Genomic DNA, 26,601 nt, shown 5'->3' with positions numbered 1-26,601 from the left:
TCATGATCCTGGCATCCTGCTTGGCCTAGGATCTTGCTAATACAACCAAGCTCTTTACATAATGGTTCAGTTTGAGAGTTAGTAACTGTGTTATACTCAGAAGCTGAATTGAGAAAAAAAAATCTGTCTGGTAGATGGTGACACTTGATATCTTGTCCATAACTTGCTGTGATGTCTGTACCCACTCATAAATTCTCCAGGTATGTGTGTGGAAGGCTTTGCAGATATGGACTAATAGTAACGCTCTCACTTACATGCTTACTGCCTGCAGCCTCAAGTGACAGCATGGGAAAGAGTAGGGTAAGGATGATAGGTTGTGCTAGCTGAACATAGCATTAGTGGTCACTATAGGTCAGGCCCAGCAGCAAGGGTGTTCGTGCATTTTCTCAGTGACCCTTTCCACAAGTTGTGGAAACTCCCTCAACTAAGGGAGACAAAGCTATGGAAATTCCCAGGGTCTGGGGTACTATCTTTTAGCAGTTAGAATGGAAGGCGTAGATAGCTTTCAAAAAATCCATCTCCTGTGACTGTTGACAGTGGGGCCCTGGGTGAATCCTTGCTCGCCCTGGCTTGAAGTAAGAACTAGAAGAAAGAAAATGAGTCAACCCAGTACCAAATGATGGTCTGAGTAAAGGGCAAGGGCCTCCAGGTAGAAGTGACCAGAATCTTTTCAAGGTGTCCAAAGTTTTCATTTGATGATAGCATAAGAAGAACTGGTCAGTGGGTACTGTACTGGGTACCACTTTGCCAGATTCAAAGGTGTGTATAAAGCTGGTTTAAAACTGGATGGGCAAGGGTTGCTGCATAGTGTTGTAGAGGAGCTCAAGAACAGTTACAAAAAGTGTTCAAGGGAGAATGGTGATTGAGAAGCAAAAAGCTTATTAATAAACCAAAGTGGAAAGCCAAAAAGGAGTTGGAAAACCAGGGAAGGCAAGAGAAAAGTCTATCAGATGGTGGCCAGCAAACCTACATTGGAGTCAGAGGCTCTGTGCACCAAGGGATGACCAGTTCTGAGAACCATCAGCCCAGGTAGAGTGAGAAGGAAACCTAAACCAGAACACAGCCGGGTGCTTAACTGCTGAATTGTGATGGATGTGTTGCCTTGGAAAAGAACCCTCTCTCCACACAGGACCCAAATCTCTGCTTGATGTGCAATAAAAAGTCAGATCTTCTTCACACTAAAAGTAGAGATTCAAAGATCCACAAAAACAAGAGGGACCTAGTTAGTGGGTTTTCCAACCGGCCCTTCTACCCAGCCTCAACTTCTTCCTTCCACAACTCTTATCCCTTCAGGTTAGAGGTAGCGGGGATTCTGAAAAACAGTAGAGTCTCCCTAGGTAAGGCTCCCTCTCATTAGGGAGAGTCATGACTCTTTCCCCAATGGCCTTTGCAGGCCAGCCCTTTAGTTCCATTTTTAGCAAAACTTTCTCTAGTTTCTAGTATATGATTAATGCTCATCATGTAGTTCCTATGCTGACACAATTTGTCCCTATTTACATCTTCTTTTAACGATTTCAGTAGGAATTTGAGGACAAAGGAGCTCTGGCTCATTTAGCTGTTGAATTCAGGCTGAGGCCCTAAAGAGGAAAAAAAAACAAAAACAAAAACTGGAGGGGTTGGGGGGAGGAGTTCCCAGCAAGGATGGGCTGCCTAAAGTTCTTCACTCAAGATGTGCACTGACATGCAACTTAGTCCAGCCCAAGATGCCCTTCCAGACCTCCCTCCCAGTAACTTGTGCAGTTCACACTCACCCACCTATCTTGCCATCCCCATCTGTCCCTGCCAGGCTTACCATCATCCTCCCAGGAAATTAGAACTGTTGCTCTGATAGGGCAGCCAGAAGAAACAACAGACTTAGTAGGAGCAGTTGGAGAGCTAGGAGGAAAAGCGAAAAAGAGAAATGATCTTTAAGAAGGAGAGGGCTACCCTGGTGGCGCAGTGGTTAAGAATCCGCCTGCCGATGCAGGGGACATGGGTTCGAGCCCTGGTCCAGGAAGATCCCACATGCCGCGGAGCAACTAAGCCCGTGTGCCACAACTACTGAAGCCTGTGTGCCTAGATCCCATGCTCCGCAGCAAGAGAAGCCACCACAATGAGAAGCCCGCGCACCGCAACGAAGAGTAGCCCCCGCTCGCCATAACTAGAGAAAGCCTGTGCGCAGCAACGAAGACCCAATGTAGCCAAAAATAAATAAATTTTTAAAAAAATAATAATAATTTAAAAAAAAAAAGGAGGAGAGGTCAACAACATTCAGTGATGTGTAAGATCAGGTAGCATAGCAAATGAGAAGATGGCCGTGAACAGGTGACTGGTTCTGTTTGAAAGAGCCATTTACAGGAGAGTGACTGGATGAAAATGGAATTGCAGGGGATTGAGTGAGTGTGAGTATATATGGACCACTTTTTCAAAAAATTGCCTCTAAAGGAAAGAAAAACCAGATACTATTTAGTAAGCACTTTTTACCAGGTACTGCAAGACCTCATCAATCATCCTCCTCCAAAACCACAGGGTTAATATTATATTCACAGGCAAGGAAAGTGAGCCTGCTGGCAAAGTTAGGATTTAAACCCCAGATCTTTCCATTACTCCATGTGGCTTCTAATTAGACATGAAAGACTGGAATTCCACAGGGAACATTCCAGAATTCCAAAGTTATAATTGCGAAGAGAGTAGAGGAGAAGGAGCAGGTAACCGTGCCTGTGAATGTCAAAGAAGCTTTCACAAAGAAGAGGACAGATGAACTGATCCTAAAGGGAAAGGGGAAGGCATTTGCCAAGGGGATGTGTTTCAAGGAGTTAGAAGAGAGGGCTGGGCTACCACTAGAGGAGGAAAAGCATACTTGAGTGAGCCAAGCATTTTGAAAGAACAGTATGATTTACTGTCGCTGAGAAGCAGGGAGCATGTGGAAGGATGGTGGGAAGAAAGCATGCAAAGAAGACAGAAGCCAGGTCATTTAGACTACATATCATGCTTAGGAATTTCAGTTTTATCTTGTAGAAAGCAGAGACCCATTGAGGAATTTAAGCAAGGTAATAACATAAGTATATATGTATTTTTTAGAAAGATCACTCTGGAAGCAGGTGGTGAGGGATGGGCTAGGGGCCAGTATGGAAGTAACTGAAGGTGCAGGGGAGGACTGATAGGAGGTGAATGGCATAGGTGTTTGTTTGTTTGTTTGTTGTTTAATTTTCAATTTAATCACAGTATGACACTAATTCCTTAATATCAGTTATCTAGTCAGAGTTCAGATTCCCCTGATTTTCTCGTAAGTGTTGTTAGTTTTGTTCTTACAGTTTGGGTTTTGAATCTGGATCTTTTTAAGGTCCATATGTTGCAGCTGGATGAAGCTTCTTTCAAGTGTCTTTCCATCTGAATGTCCTGCCATCTTTTATTTGTTGAGGAAAGTAGGTTGTTTGTTCTGTAGGTTTCCCCCAGGTTGCATTTTGATGATTGCATCCCTGCGGTACAACTGAACCTGTTACTCCTTCCCCCTGTATTTCCTATAAATTGTAGGTAGAGTTAGAGACCTGATCAGATTCCATTTTCAGGGGGGGAGGCGGGTGTGCAGGACTGTGTCTGAGACGTTGCATGCTTTTATCAGGAGGCACAGGCTGTCTCTATTTTTGAGATGTTAGCATTGACGACTGTTGCCAGGATCTCTTAATTCATTAGGAAATTCATGTTTTTATTATAAACATTTTATTCAGAATCATATGAACCTTGCTGAATTTTGCTCATGAAATTGTATCTCCATTAGGCCACTTTAATTCATTAATCAGTTTTTCATTAAGGCATTGAATTATTTTAAATTATTTTCCATTTCCACTTTAGAAGATTTTAAAAATCTCTTCTTTTAAGGCTTTGTAACAAAGGCATAGGTGTTTGAGAAAGAGGATCAACATCAAGGGGAGGGAAACTGGGATGACAAATGAGGTTCCTTCTGTGAGTGACTCAGTCAGGGTGATAACATGAACCAAAATAGAAAAGACAGGAGGAGGAACAGACCTGAGGAGGAAATGTGAGCTTATTTATCTTTGTGTGCCTAGAGCCCAGCCTGACTAGGGCCTGACTGAGTAGAAAAGTATCAAACCCATGCTGACAGAAATTTGGTTTTAATGTTTAATTTGAAGTGTGTATGTCACACCTAGATGAAGGTGTTTGGTAAGTGGTTAGATATATAGGCCAGAAGCTTCGAACAAAGATTCAGGCTTCAGATGTGGCTTTAGGAATCAAGACATTAAGTGTAGGAGTGAGAAGAGAAGACAAATGACAGGCTCTGGAAAACAACAGACAAGAAAGAACATCCAGAGAGGTAGAAGAATGAGGAGGGGATAGTGCCATTAAAATCAAAAAGTGAGTTTCCAGAAAGAAAGGGTCAGAAGGGTCATGCTGCAGATGCCCAGTGAAAGTGTGTGTACATTGGACTTGGTAAGTACGTTTTCATTGCTTACTTGAGTAAAAGATTTTCAGCAGAGCAGTGATGGTGAAAACTAGATTGTACTGGGCTGAAAATTGAATGGGGAGGTGAGAAAAATGGAAAGAGCAAGGAAATCCTGTGTTTCCAAGAAACTTGGCCATGAAGGAAAAAGATTACACAAGTTTGAGATAAGGTTGATTTTTGAGGAAAGAAACTTGAGTATATTTATAGATTGAGGGAAGGAATAATTGAAGAGGTAGGGGAAAGAGGCCCTGTTGAAGGGGATGGAGAAGGGTGGCATTAAGAAGATGGATAAAGAGGTTGGCCTCAAACTCAGGGAGAGTAGGCCTTCTGATAAGGAGGGGAAAAGATAAGGATTCATGCAGGTGCAGGTATATTTAAGTTGGAACATATGGGAAGATAACTTAATGTTTAAACAAAAATAATAATATTGTAGTATGGGGTTTATAACATATGTGAAAGTAAAATGTATAAACATAAACAAGAGTAATATAAAGGCTGGAAGAGGACATACAGAAGTATACTATTTTAAGGTTCTTATACTATATGCCAAGTATACTATTATAAGTTTCTTATACTATATGCCAAGGGGTATAATATCACTTGAAGGTAGACTTGATAAGTTGAAAATATACACTACGGGGGACTTGCCTGGTGCTCCAGTGGTTAAGACTCCATGGTTCCACTGCAGGGGGCACCAGTTCCATCCCTGGTGAGGGAACTAAGATCCCACATGCCGCATAGGAAAGAAAGAAAGAAGGAAGGAAGGAAGGAAAGAGAGAGAGAGAAAGAAAGAAAGAAAATATATACTACAAACTCTAAACCAACCACTAATATAGCAAAACAAAGAGTTATACCTAATAAGCCAATAAAGGAGGTAAAATGGAATCATTTAAAAATATTCAGGGAGTTCCCTGGTGGTCCAGTGGTTAGGACTCCATGCTTTTACTGCCAAGGGCCCGGGTTCAATTCCTGGTTGGGGAACTGAGATCCTGCAAGCTGTGCAGCGCAGCCAAAAAAAATTTTTTTTCAATTAATCTGAAAGAAGGCATAAAAAGAGGAAAAGAACAATGGAAGACATCTGTGTTTATGGATCAGAAAAATTAATATTGTTAAAATGTCCATACAACCCAAAGCCATCTATAGATTCAATACAGTCCCCATCAAAACTCCAATGGCATTCTTCACAGAAATAGAAAAAACAATCCGAAAATTTGTATGGAACCACAAAAGACCTCAAATAGCTGAAGCAATCCTGAAGAAAAAGAACAAATCCAGAGGTATCAAATGTCCTGATTTCAAACTATACTACAAAGCTATAGTAATAAAAACAGTATGGTACAGGCATAAAAAGACACATAGACCAATGGAATAGAACAGACAGCCCAGACTTAAAGTCCCACATATACAGTCAGGTAATATTTGACAAGGGAGCCAAGAACACCCAATGGGGAAAAGATAGTCTCTTTAAACAAATGGTGTTGGGAAAACTCGATAAACCCATAAAGAACAATGAAACTGGACCCCTATTTTATACCAATCACAAAAATTAACTAAAAATGAATCAAAAACTTAAACATAAGACCTGATACCATAAAACTCCTAGAAGGAAACACAGGGAGGAAGCTCCTTGACATTGGTCTTGGCAATACTCTTATGGATAGGAAACTGAAAGCAGAAACAACAAAAGCAAAAGTCAACAAGTGGGACTATATCAAACCTAAAAGTGGGACTTCCCTGGTGGCTCAGTGGTTAAGAATCCGCCTGCCAATGCAGGGGACATGGGTTCCAGCCCTGGTCTGGTAAGATCCCACATGCCGTGGAGCAACTAAGCCCGTGCGCCACAACTACTGAGCCTGAGCTCTAGAGCCCGTGAGCCACAACTACTGAGCCCACGTGCCACAACTACTGAAGCCCGTGCACCTAGAGCCTGTGCTCCGCAACAAGAGAAGCCACTGCAGTGAGAAGCCCGCGTACCGCAACGAAGAGTAGCCCCCGCTCACCACAACTAGAGGAAGCCCGCGCACAGCAACAAAGACACAATGCAGCCAAAAATAAAATAATTAATTAATTAATTAATTAATTAATTTTTAAAAAAACCAAAAGCTTCTGTATAACAAAAGAAACAATTAATGAAATAAAAGGCAACCCATGTAATGGGAGAAAATTTTTGCAAACCATATACTGGATAAGGGGTTAATATCCAAAATACATAAAGAACTCATACAACTCAATAACAACAATGACAACAAAAGATACAATTTTAAAATGGACAGAGGAACTGAAAAGACATTTTTTCCAAAGAAGATATCCAAAAGGCCAATGAGTACGTGAAAAGATGCTCAACATCACTAATCATTAGGGAAATAAACACCAAAACCACAATGAGATATCACCTCACACCTGTCTGAATGGCTATCATCAAGAGACAAGAGATAACAAGTGTTGGCCAGGATGTGGAGAAAAGGAAACACTTATACACTGTTGGTGGGAATATAAATTGGTTCAACCACTATAGAAAACAATATGGTGTTTCCTCAAAAAATTAAAAATAGATCTACCATATGACCCAGCATTCCCACTTCTGGTATATGCCCAAAGGAAAAGAAAACAGGGTATCAAAGAGATATATGCACTCTCATGTTTACTGCAGCATTATTCACAATAGCCAAGATATGGAAACAATCTAAGTGCCCATCAATGGATGAATATATAAAGAAGATGTGGCATATATATATGCAATGGAATATTATTCAGCCATGAGAAAAAAGGACATCCTGCTATTTTCGACAACATGGATGGACCTTGAGAATATCATGCTAAATGAGGTAAGTCAGAGAAAGAAAGACAAGTACTGTATGATCTCACTTATATGTGGAATCTATAAAAAAGCCAAACTCGGGAATTCCCTGGTGGTCCAGTGGTTAGGATTTGGCACTTTCACTGCCGGGGCTCTGGTTCAATCCCTGGTTGGGGAACTAAGATCCTGCAAGCCTTGTGGCATGGCCAAAAATATAATAATAATAAAATAAATTAAAAATGAAAAAGCCAAACATTAAAAAACAGAAAGTAAATGGTTGTTACCAAGGAATGGGGTGGTGAGGGGATAGGACAGATGGTGTTAAGGGTACAAACTTTCAACAAGTAGTAAATAAGCCCTAGAGAACTGATACACAGTATAGTGAATATAGATAACAGTATTGTATTATAATCATCAAACTTGCTAAGAGGCTAGAACTTGAGTCCAACTACTAAAAAGAAATGATCATTATGTAACATGATAAAGGTGCTAGCTATTGCTACAGTGGCAATCATATTACAAATATAAGTATATCAAACTAACATGTTGTACACCTTATCTTTGCAGAATGTTATATGTCAAACATATTTCAACTTTAAAAATTACATTTAGTTGCAATCCAGAGATGAGAGGAAGGATCTGGGTAAACAGCTGAGCTAAATTCTCATTGATTGTGAATTGGGCCTTTACTTTTTATTTTGTCTAGTTTTGTTTTGTGGAGCCAAGAGTGACAAATGAAATTATAAATGCTTCCCAAATCCTAAATTTTATCATTAAGAAAACTTTCATAAAATCAGTGGCATGGGGTGACTTTAATTGATGAGAGGAATGTAATATTGGGTAACTAGTGAAAAGACAATCTATTCTTAATGGATGACTGGGAAAGTTAACAGTGGAAGAAATAAATTTGATATGTTGAGAAAAGAAAAGAGCAGTGGAGCCAAATAAAAACAAATAAATAGCTGGGACGTCCCTGGCAGTCCAGTGGTTAAGACTCCATGCTTCCACTGCAGGGGGCGTGGGTTCAATCCCTGGTCAGGGAACTAAGATCTACATGCCACACAGTGCAGCAAAACAAAACGAAACAAAAACATACACACACACACACACACACACACACACACACACACACATAGATAGCAAGATGGTAGATTTAAATCTTTAAATGTAAATGGTCTAAAAATGCCAATTAAAAAGCAGAGACTGGAAGGTTGGCTTTAAAAAGCAAGAGGGAGACTGCTCTTTTTCTGAGAGAATGGAAAAAAAAAAAGAGGACAAAGACAAAGAAAATTATAAGTGATGAATGGGGGTCTTAGTAACAAAAATACTTAGTCTTCTTAGAAAGGAATGATATTGGATTATATACAGTGGAGACTGTATAGCTATTATATACCAGTGGAGATGGGGATGGGTAAGAAAAAATGGGGTTGAGAATTTGTAAAGAATAGAAGTTGTAAAACAACTACTAAAGGTAAATAAGCAGGTGAGTCCACATGTAACAAAGTGAAGTGCCAAACCACTGAAGACGGCTCAGGCAGTCCAGTTTGGCACCAAAGTTCCACTTAATTGTTTTAAGTTGTGATGACTTTACTGGGCTCCACGTGAAGACTAGGCCTGTCTGAACAGAATTTATAGCTGAACTTCAGCAAGATTTAAAGCAATATTAATTTGGTACATGATCATTATCCTTTTTTTCCTGGTAATTGGCTTGAATGAAAAAACCATTCACGTAAAAGAAAATTTTAATGATCCAACTCTTCATTTCTGGAATCAAGAACCAGAAGAGCTAGTATTTAGAAGACAAGCTAGGAAAAAGTACATGACTCTTTTCCTCTAGGGCAGAAGAGCCCTTCTCAGGTCTACTGGCCCTTCCGTCAGCCAGACCTAAACTTAGGACAGGATGCTTCCCTGCTAAGCCAGCCCCAGGACCCTAGCATCACTGTGGGGGTGGCGGTGGGGGCATAAGGGCATATGGCTGAGGGTCTGTGGGACTGAGGGGGAGAGGGATGCTCTTATGAAGCCTAGTTTCCTTTGCTTTCAGATTTGCTTTCAAATTTTACAGAAATTCAGTCTCTCTCGCCCTAGATCCTTTAGCACATCTCTGATCCAATAGCTTCTGAGCCTCCTTTCTAAAATCTTAGGGAAAACTGGCCTTCCCGCTTACCAAAGCAAATCCTCCAACTCTTGATCTCAATTCCACCTCCTTGCAACTCCTAAGGGCTTATCTGACAATTATTTATCTCACTATCTCCATCCTCTTCTATTGTCCATTCCTTTTCTTTCTTTGACTCTCCCGGCTCCTTCTTTCAGCCATCAGATGTGCTCAAGTTCACTAGTTCTTTAAAACAAACACCCCTCACCACCACCATACATTTTTGAATTCTAACAACAATAGAAAGAACCCTCTTTAAAATGTTTATGTTTTGCTAAACTGCTTTATAGAAATGGCTAAATTCAGAAAGAGTAATGAAAAGAAAGAGAAGCTAAAATAGTTTGCACTGAAGAATCAGATTAAGGATATCCTGAGGAACCAAGAACAGAAGAAAGGATAAAGACAGGGGTATGAGTATGTGTCCTGAGAATGGCTGGCCTTAATCAGTCATCAAATCTTGTCAATTCTACTTCAAAAGTGTATCTATTGAACTCTGAATATTTTTGAATTTTTGAGTATATACTATGGGTAAAGCATTGTACCAGGTGCTATAGGAAATAAAAGGATGAAATAGACATGGATCCTGCCCTCAATGTATTTACAGTCCAGTTTAGGGGATGCAATATACATATAAATCTGTAACACAGTGTCAAAACTTTTAAGTGTTATTAGAGAAGATCAAATAGAAATGTTATGGGAGTTTTGAGGAAGAAGGGGCCTCTTTGGACTGCGGCCAGTGAGGTTGAGGAGGAGGAAGACCATTTGTGATAATATCATGGACATGATTGCTCTTGAGTTGGGCCTTAAAAGATATGTTGTATCTGGGCAGAAAGATGTAAAATGAAAAGATATTTCACTCAGAGGGAATGATGGAAAACATGACACAGAGGCAGGAAATGAACGGTTATATTTAAGGAACAATTGAGGGTTAATTCTAATGCATAGAGGAGCATTAGAAAGGGAATTGTAAGAGTTAATTTTGGAAAGTCAAGTTAGGTACAAACCATGGTTGGAGAGCAGGAGGAGTGGGGAAGACTTGAATGCCAACCAGTGGGGAATGATAGAGGTTTTTGAACAAGGCAATTCAGAGTCATGCTTTAGGCAGTTCTGGTAGAATCTATATAAGATAGGTGTGTAGCAAGTGGGAAGGACTGGAAACAAGAATCTTTATGGGTGCTATTTGAATAGTTCAGCAGAAACGAAATGAGTTTCAAAATCCAGATTCTACTATAGGTGGTAAAAGAAGGAAAGCAAACCACACACAAAAATACAGAAAGTAAACTAAATGGGGAAAATGTATAGCTTTACTAGGATTCAAAGAAATGCAAGTTATAACTTTAAAGCATGATTTAACATCTATGTAACAAATTTTTCATCTGAGAAAACATAAAGTTGATGAGATTTGAGGGAACTGGACACAATTATACATCAGAGCAGTTTAATATACCAACAGCAACCTGACAAAATGTAGGAAGGTCCACAGACTTCCCTAGTGGTCCAGTGGTTAAGACTCCACCCTTCCACTACAGGGGACACGGGTTCCATCCCTGGTTGGGGAACTAAGATCCCGCATGCTGTGCAATGCAGCTAGAAAAAAATAAAATAGAATAAGAATTCAAGCCCAACATTGTAAATCAACTACACTTCAATTTTTTAAAATGAAATTAAAAAAAAATTTAAGCCCAGTATTAGAAGAGTCAAGAGCTGATCAACAGCTTCATGGAACCCACTCCCTAACTTGGGCGGGGCGCTTTAAGGTGGATCTATACTCTGTCTTTTCTATGCCCAGCACAGTCACTGGGCTAAATATAAACCAATTCTCAAACAATCTTCTAAAGGCTCCACATAAGTCAGAAGGTTTAAGTTTAATAGAGAAAGACACAGCCCTGTGTTTAAATAGGCTTTAATCTATAGGTAGCCTGACCCCTGTCTCAACAACCACCAGGCATACCAGGACACGTCACTGGAAGCTGAGCCACAGCATGGCAAGTGCAAAGCAGGAGGCCCTGATGCTACTGGAAGAGGCAGAGGCTGACTAATGTGCCATAACTATGACACCAAGCTTCTGGTTTATAACAAGACAGGTCATAAATCTCAGGACAACTCCTAATTATTTTGCTACACTTTACTGTTACCCAAGCTCTTAAGGGTCTCTCTTCTGTGTGTATGGTGGAAATCTTATGTAATGATGTGCCATTGCCCATCTCTTCCCAACTCCTCATTCAATGACATCCCATTGGTAGCTTGAAATAAGCCATGTTGAGAGTATTTATACTACAAGCAAATGCTACAAATCAAAGGTTGATTTATTATTTTGTCTAGATCAAGAAGCGGCAAACTATGGTCTGTGGGCCAGTCCATCCTTGTTTTTATAAATAAAGTTTTAAGAACACAGCCATGCCCATTTGTTTAGTATCATCTGTGGCTGCTTTCCCACTAAAATGGTACAGTTGAGTAGCTGTGGCAGAGACCCTATGGCCTGAAAAGCCTAAAATATTTACTATCAGGCCCTTTACAGAAAAAGTTTGCCAACCCAGGGTCTTACTCACTAAGGCGAGCAAAAATATGAACCAATATTCATGGCAAAACTACTCTTGGAGAGCCAATTCTTAAACGTTTACCAGCACATCACTGGGTAGAGCTCATATATAGACCTAAGCAGTCTGATTCTAGAATTCACATTAACCACTATATTGCTAAACAAAGTATGAAATATTATGTAAGCATGAAAAATTTATAGAAAGCTTACTGTCAGTTCATAGAAATGTGATGTATAAAGTAAGTGGAAAAACAAAAATACAAAGTAGTAATGTCCACATTGATATATATCAATTTGTATACAGATGTGAAATTCTGGAGAAGAAAATAGAATTTAAAAAGTTAAGCTTGTTTTCTCTATGAAGTCACTTAGTTAATTCCTAAAAATAAAGAGAAGAAAACACATATCCGGGACTACCCTGGTGGCGCAGTGGTTAAGAATCCGCCTACCCATGCAGGCGACATGGGTTCGAGCCCTGGTCTGGGAAGATCCCTCATGCCGCGGAGCAACTAAGCCCGTGTGCCACAACTACTGAAGCCTACATGCCACAGTTACTAAGGCCCGCGCACCTAGAGCCCATGCTCCACAACAAGAGAAGCCACCACAATGAGAAGCCTGCGCACCACAACGAAGAGTAGCGCCCACTCGCTACGACTAGAGAAAGCCCACGTGCAGCAATGAAGGCACCACACAGCCAAAAAAGAAAAAAAGAAAAAAAAAAAACACATATCCATATATCCATATATTCCCTTTAGAAACTATCCAATATCCTCTTCTAAGCTTCTCAACGTATGACTTCTGCACTTTTTTATAAATACCCAGACTCTTTTCCACACCGTGGAACACGGCTTCCATCGGACCTATTTTACCCCAACAACTTCTATAGACATTACTTCTGCGACTATGACCATGACCAAATTCAGAGATTTTTCTCCTTCCTTGTCTCCTGATACACAGAACATTGTGGATTGATTGTACCTTCATTCTTGACACTTTCTTCTCTTTTGACTGTCAAGACTGTACTTTTTACCTTTCTCTATTATCTCTTTTGGTGGGTCCTTCTCCATCTTTTTAAATTTCTGATTTCTCTTTCTCCTCATCCCCAAATCTGAGTATTCCAAAAGAGCTTTTTAAAAAAAATTATATGGGTAAGTTAATATCTAAGCCTCAATTTTCTAATTGAAAAAGGGAACTAAAATTAGTACCCACCTGTTGGCATGAAAATTAAATGAATTAATTTCATAAAGCATTCTGCACAATAGTAAGTACTCAATAAATGTTAGTTGTTGTCATTCTCATTTTTGTTCTTTTGTTGCTGGTCCAACCAACACTGATATCGCTGAACTCATTACTTATGGCAAAGATTTATGTAACAATTAATTACATAAAAATGTATATGTGCACTTGGTAACAGCAGGTAGCTGTGAGTCTTATTTCGACAACAAGATCATAAGCTCCTGAGAACAGGGCAAGTTTGACCTCTTCTGAGTCCACCAACCATACTAGCCAACCCTAGGCCTTAACTGAATCAATGCCAGAACACCTGTATCTCTGTTGAGTGGGAGGTTCCAATCCATCCCCAAAGCTGTGTCCTTGCTCTTCAGTCTTCCTGGTTCCCTCAGGATTTATTCCTTCTTCCTGTAAGCACAGGTAGAGTTGAGGTCAGTCATAAGGCCCTGCCAGGGGTGATAGGGATTGTGAGCAACCAAAGACCCTACATGAGGCCATGCATCAGCCCACAGAGATGTGCAGAAACTAAACTGGTGAGTTACCATAAGCTCCAGCCCTGGGTTCTCTATGCCAGTCTCCACTGTGGACAGAGCAATGCCCTCTCTCCCATTTGTTTTCTCCATCTCCTGTTCTCCTGAAAAACAAATTCAGACCCAAGGCTGAAAGATTAGTTGTTCTATAATATGGGGCCGGATAGAACTTTTAGGGCCAGTTACCCACAGGAAAACAAAACTAAAAATATTTAGAGATTTAGTTGATTTGTTTAGGAACTGAGAATTGAGAAAATTGGAAACATAATTCTAAAATAATAAACAATGAAATACAGACTTCTACTTCCTATTGTGAATAGCAAAGGAAGGAGAAATAAGATAGGAAAAGAGAAATGAAGGGCAAGGGAACTGAAATGAATCAGTGGCTCACCCAGGGCTCCAGGACCTGGACTAAAAAGGACCCTCTTCAGTCCCCTTAAGGAATGGTTAGAGGGCAACTACTCCCGTTAGCCTCCAGGTGGCCCCACTGAGCTGTGCTGAGTGAGAAGAAAACAAGAAGGCAGAGGGCTGGGAAGACCACAGCCCCCAACCTATTACTGAGAAACCAAGATTAACAGACTTTCCAGTTCCTGACTATAATGTAGCATGAGAATTGTTTTTGGAGCATCTAAGAGAGTACCTCATGAGATAAATAAAAGAAACCTACACGTAGAATAATCAGTATGAATGTTCATTATCTCCAGTAAAGAAAGTTTTAAAACAAAATGAGAGAATAAAGAAACAAACACTTGAGCCTCACTATAAGCAACCTTAATAGATAAACATTCAAAGTTATAATATAGGTTCATCTGAGATTTTTTTTACTTTGTAGAAATTTTCCTTCAATTTTATGGAATTGTTTTTGTTTTTGTTGTTTTTTACTGTGATCTCTTCAACCATTTAAATATTTTATTAAACATACATAAACAAACAACTTTTGTTTTTTAAATCAGGGCTTTCCTGTATAGGCACAGAACTAATTGAATTTGGTCTAAATATGATCAATTAAGAAATCTAGGGGCTTCCCTGGTGGTGCAGTGGTTGAGAGTCTGCCTGCCAATGCAGGGGACACGGGTTCGAGCCCTGGTCTGGGAAGATCCCACATGCCGCGGAGCAACTGGGCCCGTGAGCCACAACTACTGAGCCTGCGCGTCCGGAGCCTGTGCTCCGCAAGGGGAGAGGCCGCCAGAGTGAGAGGCCCGCGCACTGCGATGAAGAGTGGCCCCCGCTTGCCGCAACTAGAGAAAGCCCCCGCACAGAGACGAAGACCCAACACAGCCATAAATAAATAAATAAATAACTTAGGATTTCTTTCAAATTATTAAAAAAAAAAAAGAAATCTAGGGCTTCCGTGGTGGCGCAGTGGTTGAGAATCTGCCTGCCGATGCAGGGGACACGGGTTCGAGCCCTGGTCTGGGAGGATCCCACATGCCGCGGAGCGACTGGGCCCGTGAGCCACAACTACTGAGCCTGCGCGTCTGGAGCCTGTTCTCCGCAACAAGAGAGGCCGCGATGGTGAGAGGCCCGCGCACCGCCATGAAGAGTGGCCCCCGCTCGCCGCAACTAGAGAAAGCCCTCGCACAGAAACGAAGACCCAACAGAGCCAAAAATAAATATTAAAAAATTAAAAAAAAAAAAGAAAGAAATCTAGCAAATCAGGTTCCTGCCCTCCTCCAAGACCATTACTTACTCCAGTTTGTAGGATTCCTCTGCTGCCTCAGTGAAGGACAGAAAGAAAAACTCAGCTCCACGAGACCTTGACTCTGAAGGGATGGGCTGGAGATGAGAGAGAGGGATTTCCTGATTGGCCCATTTTGCCCTGGGCCCTCCTTTGCTGTGCCTGCCCTTCTCTGTAGAGGAGGAGTGCAACTCTCAAGTTAAATATTTATATGTTCTAAAGACTATTTTGCAGGGTCAGGTCTAAGAATTCTGCAGGAATTCCTAACAGGCACATCAGCAGGAGCGTTGCCCAGCACAGAACTAGGCACAGGGTAGTATGGAGAAGAAAAATAAGAGAAGGATCTCTGTACTCAGAAAACTTAGCATCATTTTGTACGGGAACGACGGTTGCTAGAAAACAAAAGAATGAAGGACTGTACATGATTCAATTCTAAATGACTGCTAGGAAGTCTTTTACTAACTAATCCATTTAACAAATATTTGTTAAGTATTCACCATCACCCAGGCACAGTTTTGGGTGCTGAGGCCACAAAGATGAATGGGATATTGCCTCTGCCATGAAGGAATTACAAATCAGTGAGGAAAGACATGTGTCAAGAAAGGCTTTACAGAGTTGGTAACATTGGCCGTGAGTCTGGAAAGTTTTGAAAGGTAAGTAGGGAATCACTGATGGAGAAGGGGAAAGATATACCACCAGAGCGAGAAACTGAAACAAAGGCACAGAGGTGAAGACTTCCCTGACACACTAAGGAGGCTGTAAAAAATAGCTAAAGATGCAGACCTACTAGAGAATGGACTTGAGGTTACGGGGAGGGGGAAGGGTAAGCTGGGACAAAGTGAGAGAGTGGCATGTACATGTATACACTACCAAATGTAAAATAGATAGCTAGTGGGAAGCAGCCACATAGCACAGGGAGATCAGCTCGGTGCTTTGTGACCACCTAGAGAGGTGGGATAGGGAGGGTGGGAGGGAGGGAGATGCAAGAGGGAAGAGACATGGGGATATATGTATATGTATATCTGATTCACTTTGTTATAAAGCAGAAACTAACACACCATTGTAAAGCAATTATACTCCAATAAAGATGTTAAAAAAAAATAGCTAAAGAACAGACGGAAATTTTTGAGAAACTAACGAAGGAGGGACAAAATAAAGTAAGAAATTAGTTAAGGAAGGGAGGGGAGAAATGTGAATGAGACGGTGGTAGTTTATCAAGAAATAAGTCTGGAGATGCAGTCAAGTGCCAGATGGAGATGGGCTCTGTAAGCCAGGCTAAAAGTTTGGGCTTATTTGGAACCAACTGCGGAGGCAAGAGGAGAATGGATTGGAAGGATGCACACTGGGGACAGGGAGACCAGTCAGGAGACAAAAGCAATAGTCCAGGTCAGACATGGCGAGGCTCTCTAACCAAAGCAGCAGATGGAGAGAAGGAAACAAATCTACAGGATGTGGTGACTAATTGGGCATAAGGGAGTAAATGAAAGGGGGAAGTTAATTCTTCAAAATTGTTCAAAATGATCTACTTTCTTCCTGCTCCTGCCTGCCAGTAATACTGAGCTGTATGTTGTTCCCTAAACACATTATGTTGCCTTGTGCCTGTGTGACTGTTTGTGGATGCTGTTCCTTCTGCCTCCAACACCCTGCTCCTATTTACTTACCTGGCAAATTCCTACACCACCTTCAAGTCTCTGTTGCAAGGCTACTCTCTTCAATGAAGTTTTCCATGATTCCCTCCAGATGAGACTTAAGACCCCTTTCCCCACACCCCTACTGCAACATGCTCTTGCAGAAGTCTACAGAGTATTTAGTGCTCTAAATGCTTACTTGTCTCCCAGTAGACCATGATCTCATCAAGCACAGGCTCTTTGTCTTGCTCACCACTGTATCCCCAGGCTGAAGGCCTGCCACAATATTAGGCAATCAACAAAGACTTGTAAAATAAGTGAAACAAACAAGTACAGATTTCTGGCTTAGATTATTGGGTATGTAGATGATGATAACAATCACCAAAATAGGAAAACATATTTCTATTTCCCTAGCTCCATGCGCGCACGCGTGCACACACACACACACACACACACACACACACGCACACACACAAACATAAAAGCCCTACCAGAGTAAATGTGTGTTATATTCTGCAACCTAGAGCAACTCATTTTGCCTCTCTGGGCCCCTTCTGTTATTCCTGCCCTGCCTAATTGCCCAATGCCATTTGACAAGATGATTAGGAAAATTAAGTAATTTAATACAGAAAAAGAATTTGAAAAACAGTAGGTAAACTTGCAGTTGTAGTATACTATTGTACATTCTTATAGAAACTCAGGAAAATTAAAGATATTTTCAAGCTGACATCTGATTACAATCTCAGTATGACTGTGAAGTCTCTCTGACTCATCCTAGCTCACACTTCATCTCTGTTTTCATTTTTACCTTAGAAAATTGCCAGTTCTGGGGTCAAGCCCAGGTATAGTTATAGGCACAGAGCCTAGCATTCAGTCCAGGTGAAATGATGCCAGTGATCACATCTGTCTTCTCTTGCCCTTCCTCTTCCCTCTTTCTTTTTCCTCTAGAAGGTGTGAAAAATCCATGTTCATCTTCTAAATGCAGCCTACAGCACTCATCTCACTTTTCCAGCAGATCCAAGTTTCTTTTAAATGCAGGTACAGTTGATAACACCCAACTGTGGAGAGGAAGAGAATTAATTCGGCTGATACCTCCCCTTGAGTAACTGCTGGCTCACAGGCTTGGGCTTCATTGTTTAAATGTTTTCTTTTTCTCTTATCATTTACAGTTTGATAAACTCTCTCAAAGTACAGATCAGGAAGAATGAAATGATTTACCCAGGGTCAACAGCTAGTTAGTGGCTAAGCCAAACCAATATCCTGGGATCCTCACTCCTGGTTCTGTGCTATTTCTGGGCTGTAGGGTGAAACATAAGAGATGCTTCTGTCTCTGCAGCCTTTTACAGCTTTTCAAAAGATTTTCCTGTACTTTCACTGCTCATCCTCATAATATTCCTGTAAGCAAGTCAACTACTAATCCTATTTTAGGTACAGAGAAAATTATATTCAAAGAAAACGAGCAATTTGTCTAAAGTCATACAGCTGGTTAGGGCAGAGTCAGGACAGGAGGCTAGCTATGGTCATTTCCATGGAAGCTTGGCCTTAGAGCTCTCCTAAAGTCTAGGGGTTGCTCCTGGAAAACCAGGTGGCCTGCCACAAACCTATCTGGGAAATAAGTAGGGTATAAATAATAAATGATTTTATCCTTCCTGCTTTGACCTCTCCTTGATTACTAGTACAAACAAGGGGAACTAGAGAGCATATAGAAACTTACAATTTTGGTCTTAATGAAGTAACTTACATTTAACTAACCCTCCTGCTGAGAACAACTAAAAAGGCTAGACAAATATATAAATCAACAGATGAAAGCACTGCAGAGCAACCAATGGAAGCAGGACTTGAAGGTTTTTGATCCTTGAGAGAAGGGAAGCATACCAGTTGAGTTCCACATTCATCCTAGCTCTTTTTCTGAGGGCATTTTATTTTTCAAATCACAATGCAGAGAAATAATGCTCAAGCAGTCTTTTTGGAGGAAAAAAATCATTAAAAGAGAACAATGAAGAAGGAGCCTAAAAACCTGCAACCAATTTCAAAGTCATTGGCCAACTCAAAAATTTTAGATGCTCAGAACAAGACACCAAGAAACTCAGTGAAAAACAGTATTTGGAGTGCTGAAAGACCTGAGCAGACGGACTTCCCTGGTGGCGCAGTGGTTAAGAATCCGCCTGCCAATGCAGGGGACACGAGTTTGAGCCCTGGTCAGGGAAGATCCCACATGCCGCGGAGCAACTAAGCCCATGTGCCACCACTACTGAGCCTGCGCTCTAGAGCCCGCGAGCCACAACTACTGAGCCCACGTGCCACAACTACTGAAGCCCGTGCCCCTAGAGCCTGTGCTCCCCAACAAAGAGAAGCCAGCTCAATGAGAAGCCTGGGCACCACAACGAAGAGTAGCCCCTGCTCACTGCAACTAGAGAAAGCCCACACGCAGCAATGAAGACCAAACACAGCCGAAAAAAAATAAATAAAATAAATATATTAAAAAAAGAAAAAAGACCTGAGCAGAGATTTCAGCAACTGTGTGGTACTGGAGAGACAAGTGTTTGTTTTGGACCTTGATAAACACATCAGGCTTTCTATTGAGACCCTAAAGGGGCCATAGCCTAGTAATAAGAAACATGCCTTAAGAATAAACACTATGCCCTAGGGGAAAGACAAAGCCGAAATGACAAACATAAAACAAAGGCTCAACAGAATCAAGTCAGTCTATTTCTACCCTATCTTCCTGACAAAAGAAATGCTAACCTTCTTTAAGCATATATAACATATCATCCAGAGCCTCTACAAATGTTCAATTATAATGTCCAGCATCTAATTTAAAAGAACAAGACATTCTTAAAAAAAAAAAACATAATAGAAACAAATCCGTGAATGACTCAAATATTAAAAATATCAAACAGGGACTTTAAAATAACTATGATTAATCTTTTCAAGAAAATAACGGGAAAGGTAGAGAAATAGATGAAAAGATGGAGATTTAGAAAAGACAATTAAAATTTGTAAAAAATAAATGCACATTCTAGGGATTAAAATTAAGAACTAACTGGGCTTCCCTGGTGGCGCAGTGGTTAAGAATCCGCCTGCCAATGCAGGGGACAAGGGTTCGAGCCCTGGTCCAGGAAGATCCCACATGCCGCGGAGCAACTAAGCCTGTGCGCCACAACTACTAAGCCTGCACTCTAGAGCCCACGAGCCACAACTACTGAGCCCACGTGCCACAACTACGGAAGCCCGCATGCCTAGAGCCCGTGCTCCACAACAAGAGAAGCCACTGCAAGGAGAAGCCCGCGCACGGCAACAAAGAGTAGCCCCCACTCGCCGCAACAAGAGAAAGCCTGCACACAGCAACGAAGACCCAATGCAGCCAAAAATAAAAAAATAAATTAAAAAAAAGAACTAACTAAAATGGTTTAACAAACTGGATAAAACAGAAGACAGGGTGAGTGAACTCAAGGAGTGGTCAAGAGAAAAATATCTGAACAGCACAGAGAGAAAAATTTAGGGGTAAAAAGCAGAATAAAACTTCTATCTTCCATTTAGGATGTAGAAAGCTGGAAAAGTCTTGCTCCCATCTTCATAACAACAATTTTAAAAATTCAGATAATCTGAAAATTTACAATTTTCTTTAACCCATCAGTGACCTGAGGTTGCAGGGCAACCAATTATCCCCAAATCTAGGGAAAGACAAGCCGACTGAAAAAAAAAAAAAATACACAACCTAAAAGTTGAAAATTATATTTTATTTGGTGGGCTTACTGAGGACTTAAGTCCAGGATACAGCCTCTCAGATAACTCTGAGGGTCTGTTCCAAAGAGATAAGGGAGGTGCCAGGATATAGAGGAGTTTTTGCAAAAAAACAAACACAAACAAAGAGATAGTCAGAACATCAAAAGATTACTGCTAATTAAAGAAAACCAGGCATTGCAAGTTAATGAATTTAGCCTTTTTCTGTGAATAGGAAGAGACAAGAGTCTGGGTTTATTGAAATTATTCCTTTGATATGAACCTTAACAATCTAGGGTCAGTAACCTGTTTTTTTCTACATCCTGAATTCCTTCCAGGTGCGCCATCAGGAGCAGCTGCAGTGGCTGATGGCTTGATGGCCTCCACATCCTTTATTTACTATAATAAAATTGGCTTGTGACATTCTTTGTCCACAGCACCCTCTCTTGGACATAAATTTGACCAATATTTGGTAGGCATTTCATGACCAATTTTGTCCCACTACCCTAGGAAGGCTCATTGCTGGATCAGGTGAAGATTCTGTTGATAGGCCACTCAATGTGCTGGGGTTTTTTTTGGATTAGGCCCTGTTGATAATCTGAAATTCTCTGGCTCTCTTTTCTTACCAGTCTCTTATAATCCAGGAAGTATTTTCCCTTGTTGCTTCTTCCCATATCTAGAGTTGCTCTATTATAATTATTCTATGTAGAGATAAGTATATGATCAACTGCCTCAAGATGTTTAGCCAGTATATTTCAGAAAAAAGTCATAACATTATAAACCATATTTATCAGTTCATTCAGCCCCAGGTAATTAATTCCTATTGATCTGGATGAAGTCATCATGTTTTTCATTAGAGTTTTGTAATTTCTTACCTAGTTCAGTGGTATTGTAAGCAGATAGGGGAGGGGGTCCCCGGAGAAAGAGAACCAGGTATGGCTTTCCTGACATAAGAGAAGCCATTGTGGGCCTAAGTCAGTTTGTGGTCTAAGCCTGGCCACAGTGCTTGCCCTTAATCATGTCTCAGTAATTAATGATCTTAAGGGAAGTGAGAGAATACAGGAACAAAGGAAAAACAGTCAAGAAACAATAGTTCAGGGATAAAATAGATCCTGGTTCCTTCTCAAGGGATGTACATAACAATCTGATACATATCTTTGAGCTCTGCAGGAACTAAGGACCCCACCCAGGTAAAGGATGGAATGATGATGTTGACCTTTTCTGACTTCAATCAACTGAAGCTTGGACTCTGTTGACCTTTGCCCCAATTCTATGCTGAATTCTCCTCTGCTCAAGCCCCTTCATGAATACGCATACACCACCCAAGCCCCTTCGTGAATATGCATGTACCCTTAGCTTAAAACTTCCCCAATTTTGCTGTTTGGGGAGACAGTGCTTTGGGAAAGATCCCTGATGTTCTCCCTACTTGCTGCAAGTAATAAATCCTTCCTTCTCCCAGTCTTTGGCTTGGCTGTATCTTTTGGCTCAAGAGGCAAACACAGTTTTTTGAGTAACAGTATGATCTAAAAGTTATCAGAGGGACTTCCCTGGTGGCGCAGTGGTTAAGAATCTGCCTGCCAATGCAGGGGACACGGGTTCGGAGATCTCACATGCCGCGGAGCAACTAAGCCCGTGCGCCACAACTACTGAGCCTGCATGCCACAACTACTGAAGCCCTCATGCTCTAGGGCCTGTGTGCTGCAACAACTGAAGCCCACGCGCCTAGAGCCCATGCTCTGCAACAAGAGAAGGCACCATCTCGCCTGCTCACTGCAACGAAGAGTAGCCCCCACTCGCTGCAACTAGAGAAAGCCCGCGTGCAGCAACGAAGACCCAACACAGCCAAAAAAGAAAAAAAAAATCTGGAGAAACTATTTTAGATAGACGCACCCAATACATAATTATTCCTAAAGACTGCACATGAAAATCCTTACCTCATTTATCTTTATTTTATAACTTATGAAAATATCATCATACCAAGTTAATTTTTTTCTTCTTCTTTTCTTTTTTTTGCTGATAAACTCTGCAATAGAAATAACATGAACTTACTGACCTTCAGTATACCTAGGTACAATAAAAGTAAGACATGTCTATATTGATTAAATCAACAAGCTTAAGCTAGCTTTAATACCAGATATTAATTTAATATTAATATTTCCTAGATTACGTGAACCTGAAAGTCATTCTGGCCTGCTTCCTTTATATTTAGAAACATTTAATTTGTAAGCACTTACTTTTAAGTCAGTTAGATAGAATTCTTTTATAAATTTAGTTTTGATAATATTTTCTGGAGGTTAGAGACATTTCATATGTATAATGTACATACAGACATATAAACAGACAAAACTAGAGATCTCATAGCTTCACTTTAACACTTAGTTATGAATCAGGTATTACAATATAAACTTACTAGTTTACAAATAACAGTTGAAATAAGTTAAATTTGTTTACTCAGATGACTAAGGCTTTACTATTTGTGGAAGAGACTTTTAAGATTTGTATTTGTCCTTGATAAACCATTAAGGAGGCTATGAATCAGATTTGGGTTGGGGGAGCCTTTCCCGTGGTTTGAGTTTAAAAAGGCCTTATTTCCCTTTTTTGTTCTCCCTTGGTTTCAGGTTCTACCTGATTGAGTGAATTAGGCTCAGTCTCAGGTCACTGTGGACTGTATTTACATTTCTGATTTGTAGAGATTTGCAAGACAAAGACAGTTACTTTTAATTCTCCAAAAAACTGGTCTGCCACCTAAATGATATTAAAAGATTGACTTGCCCAGCTATATTTTCTTTAATTTGCCTTTTTGTATCAGTGAGATGATCTCCAACTAAACTGAAAATTAAGAGTTCTGGGAATTCCCTGTTTAGAATCCCAGTCTATTCAACTGACTGCCAAATGTTTCTGAAGAGTTGTTTTATCAAGCCGGCTTTCTCTAACTTAACAGCAAACACAATAAAGAGCTCCATCTTAGTCATTTTCAGGGTGAGATTTCCTTTAATTCCCAATTAAGTAAGTACTTGTAAGTATAAGTTTTGTATGTACATAAACCTGGTTGGGATGTTAGTTGGAGGCTGACAATCTGTCGCTCCTTTTTCTTTGGGTTTGAAAGCTTTGTTCCCCACTCCAAAGTTGGTCTGTTGAGACAAAATCACTAGTGAAGATCCTGCGGTTTGTGAGCTTAACTCCTCTAGGTTTCACTCTAGAGTCCTTTCAGCCTGCCATGTCAGTAAACAAAGGATGTTGAGGCCATCAAGCCATCAGCCCCTGCAGCCACCCCAGCGGTGCACCCTGAGGGGATTCAAGACAGAGAAAGAACAGGATACTGGCTCTAGATAGTTAACGCTGCATATCAAAGGAATAATTTCAATAAGCCCAGACTCTTGCATCTTCCCATACATAGAAAAGTGCTAAATTCAAAGTCTGGCTTTCTTTAATTAGCAGTAATCTTTTGATGTTCTGACTACCTGTTTTTTCTTTTTTTTTTTTTTCCTTTTCAAAAACTCCTATACATCCTGGCTCTTCCCTTACCTCTTCGGAACAATCCCTCAAAGCTATCTGAGAAGCTGTATTATCCTGGGCTTATATCCTCAGTAAGTCTACCGAATAAATCATAATTTTCAACTTTTGGGTTGTGCATTTTTTTTCAGTCAACACATGTCAATCGTTATATAAATAGTTTAAACATACCAAAAAATACAGAGATTGTTGGATTGGATTTAAAAAAAAAAAAAAGCAAGACCCAACTATATGCTGTCTATAGGAATCCATTTTAAATATAAAAACACAGAATAAAAGTAAAAGGATGGGAAAAGACATATCATGTTAACACCAAAAAAAAAAGGCTGGAGTGTCTATATTAATATTAGAAAGGTAGACTTCAGAACAAAGAATATTGCCAGAGATAAAAAAAGAACATTACATTAATGGAAAGGAATCAGTTCACCAAGACTATATCACAATCCTAAATGTGTATGTGAAACCACACAACTCAGATGGGGACTTGAACACACTGTCTTTTAATTGAGGTCACACACCTGGTCTCAGGACTTAACGAAGCTCAGGTTCTTTATGTCTCATCACACAAAGAATTCAGTGAGAGACAAAGTGGTACGTAAGAAGTGGATTTATTTAGAGAGATACACATTCCACAGACAGAATACAGTCCCTCTCAAAAGGCAAGAATGGCTTTGAGAGAAACACTCCACAGACAGAGTGTGGGTCATCTCAGAAGGCAAGAGGCCCCAAAATATGGGGTGGTTAGTTTTTATGGGCTGGGTAATTTCATAGGCTAATGAGTGGGAGGATTATTCCAACTATTTTGGGGAAGGGGAGGATATTTCCAGGAATTGAGCCACCACCCACTTTTCGACCTTTTATGGTCAGCCTTGGAACTGTCTTGGTGCTGGTAGGTGTGTCATTTAGCATGTTAATGTATTACAATGAGTGTATAATGAGGCTCAAGGTCCACTGGAAGTTGAATCTTCCACCGTCTTGGACCTAGTTGGTTCTAACCAGTTTATGTCACATCTTCAACAGCTATGTCATTCTTTTAAAGGTTGTGCCCTGCCCCCTTCCCTCCTGTTTCATATGGACTAAATAATGTAGCTTCAAAGGATACAAGGCAAAAATGGATAAAAGTGAAAGGAGAAATAGGCAAGTACAAAACTATGGCTGAAGAGTTTAATACTCTTCGCTCAATAATTGATAGCATAAATAGAAAAAAATATGAGAAAACAGAAGATCTAAACAACATCATTAAGTTACTTGACCTGACATATTTAAACATTTCACCTGACAATTGCAGAATATACATTGACTTTAGGAGTATACAGAATATTCACCAAGGCAGACCATATTCTAGGGGGAAAAAAAAACCTTGGAATATTTAAAATAATTGAAATCATACAAAATATGTTCTAAGGCAATTAAGGAGTTAAACTAGGAATGTTTAACAAAAAGATACCTTGAAAGTCCCCAAATATTTGGAAATTAGACAAGATAGTTGTAAATAACCCATGACTCAAAGAAGAAGTCACAAGGGAAATCAGAAACATTTTAATTGATCAAAATTTTAAAATATCAAAATCCGGGACTTCCCTGGTGGGGCAGTGATTAAGACTCCGTGCTCCTGATGCAGGGGGCCTCGGTTCGATCCCTAGTCAGGAAACGAGATCCCACATGCATGCCACAACTAAGAGTTCACATGACGAAACTAAGGAGTCCTCATGCCACAACAAAGGAGCCCACTTGCCACAACTAAGACCCAGCACAACCAAATAAATAAATAAATAAATTTAAAAATAAATAAAAAAATAAAATAAAAATCTATGGGGGGGGGGTACTTCCCTGGCACTCCAGTGGTTAAGACTTCGCCTTCCAATGCAGGGGGTGCAGGTTTGATCCCTTGTCGGGGAGCTAGGACCCCACATGCCTCACAGCCAAAAAACCAAAACATAAAACAGAAGCAGTATTGTAACAAATTCAATAAACACTTTAAAAATGGTCCACATCAAAAAAAAAATCTTAAATCAAAATCTATGGGATGCAACTGAAGCAGTACTTATACTAGAAAACAAACCCACAACAAGGTCTAAAATCAATTATCTAAAACGTCACCTTAAGAAACTGGAAATAGAAGAGTAAATCAAACCCGACACAGACTGAAGGAAATAATTAAGAGCAGAAAACAAGAAAAGTGAGACCAGGAGAAAAAAAATATAAAGAAGATCAATGAAATGAAAAGCTTGATTCTTTGAAAAGTACAATTAAATTGATAAGTATCTAGCTAGAATGGTGAAGGAAAAAAAGAGAAGAAACAAGTTACAAATATCAGGAGTAAGAGGGGACACCACTATAGTTCCTACATACATTAAAAAGATAATAAGG

At 40.3% G+C, this 26,601-nt stretch overlaps 1 protein-coding gene across 21 annotated transcripts in view; it reads right to left on the bottom strand.

Annotated features, from left to right (window-relative positions):
- The window catches only part of SLC28A2 (solute carrier family 28 member 2), a 95,831-nt gene that overhangs the window by 28,778 nt on the left and 40,452 nt on the right, over positions 1 to 26,601 (bottom strand). For 7 of the 21 annotated variants that reach the window (XM_068550789.1, XM_068550806.1, XM_068550861.1 and 4 more), the window contains 4 exons: positions 17,804 to 18,053; positions 17,195 to 17,271; positions 13,702 to 13,793; positions 13,473 to 13,567 (listed from right to left, as the gene is read on the bottom strand). The exons of 6 other annotated variants lie outside the window; for them this stretch is intronic. In XM_068550789.1, coding sequence (XP_068406890.1) covers positions 13,473 to 13,567; positions 13,702 to 13,793; positions 17,195 to 17,271; positions 17,804 to 17,865 — 326 coding nt within the window. In that variant the 5' untranslated portion in view covers positions 17,866 to 18,053. Of the gene's footprint in view, positions 1 to 13,472; positions 13,568 to 13,701; positions 13,794 to 15,379; positions 15,466 to 17,194; positions 17,272 to 17,803; positions 18,054 to 26,601 lie in introns of all 21 variants that reach the window. 8 more of the 21 variants (XM_068550869.1, XM_068550877.1, XM_068550826.1 and 5 more) reach the window with 3 other exon arrangements.

This window comes from Eschrichtius robustus, chromosome 1, assembly GCF_028021215.1.
Source record: "Eschrichtius robustus isolate mEscRob2 chromosome 1, mEscRob2.pri, whole genome shotgun sequence".
Classification (NCBI taxonomy): Eukaryota; Metazoa; Chordata; class Mammalia; order Artiodactyla; family Eschrichtiidae; genus Eschrichtius; species Eschrichtius robustus.
This window is presented reverse-complemented; position numbering and strand designations above follow the sequence as displayed.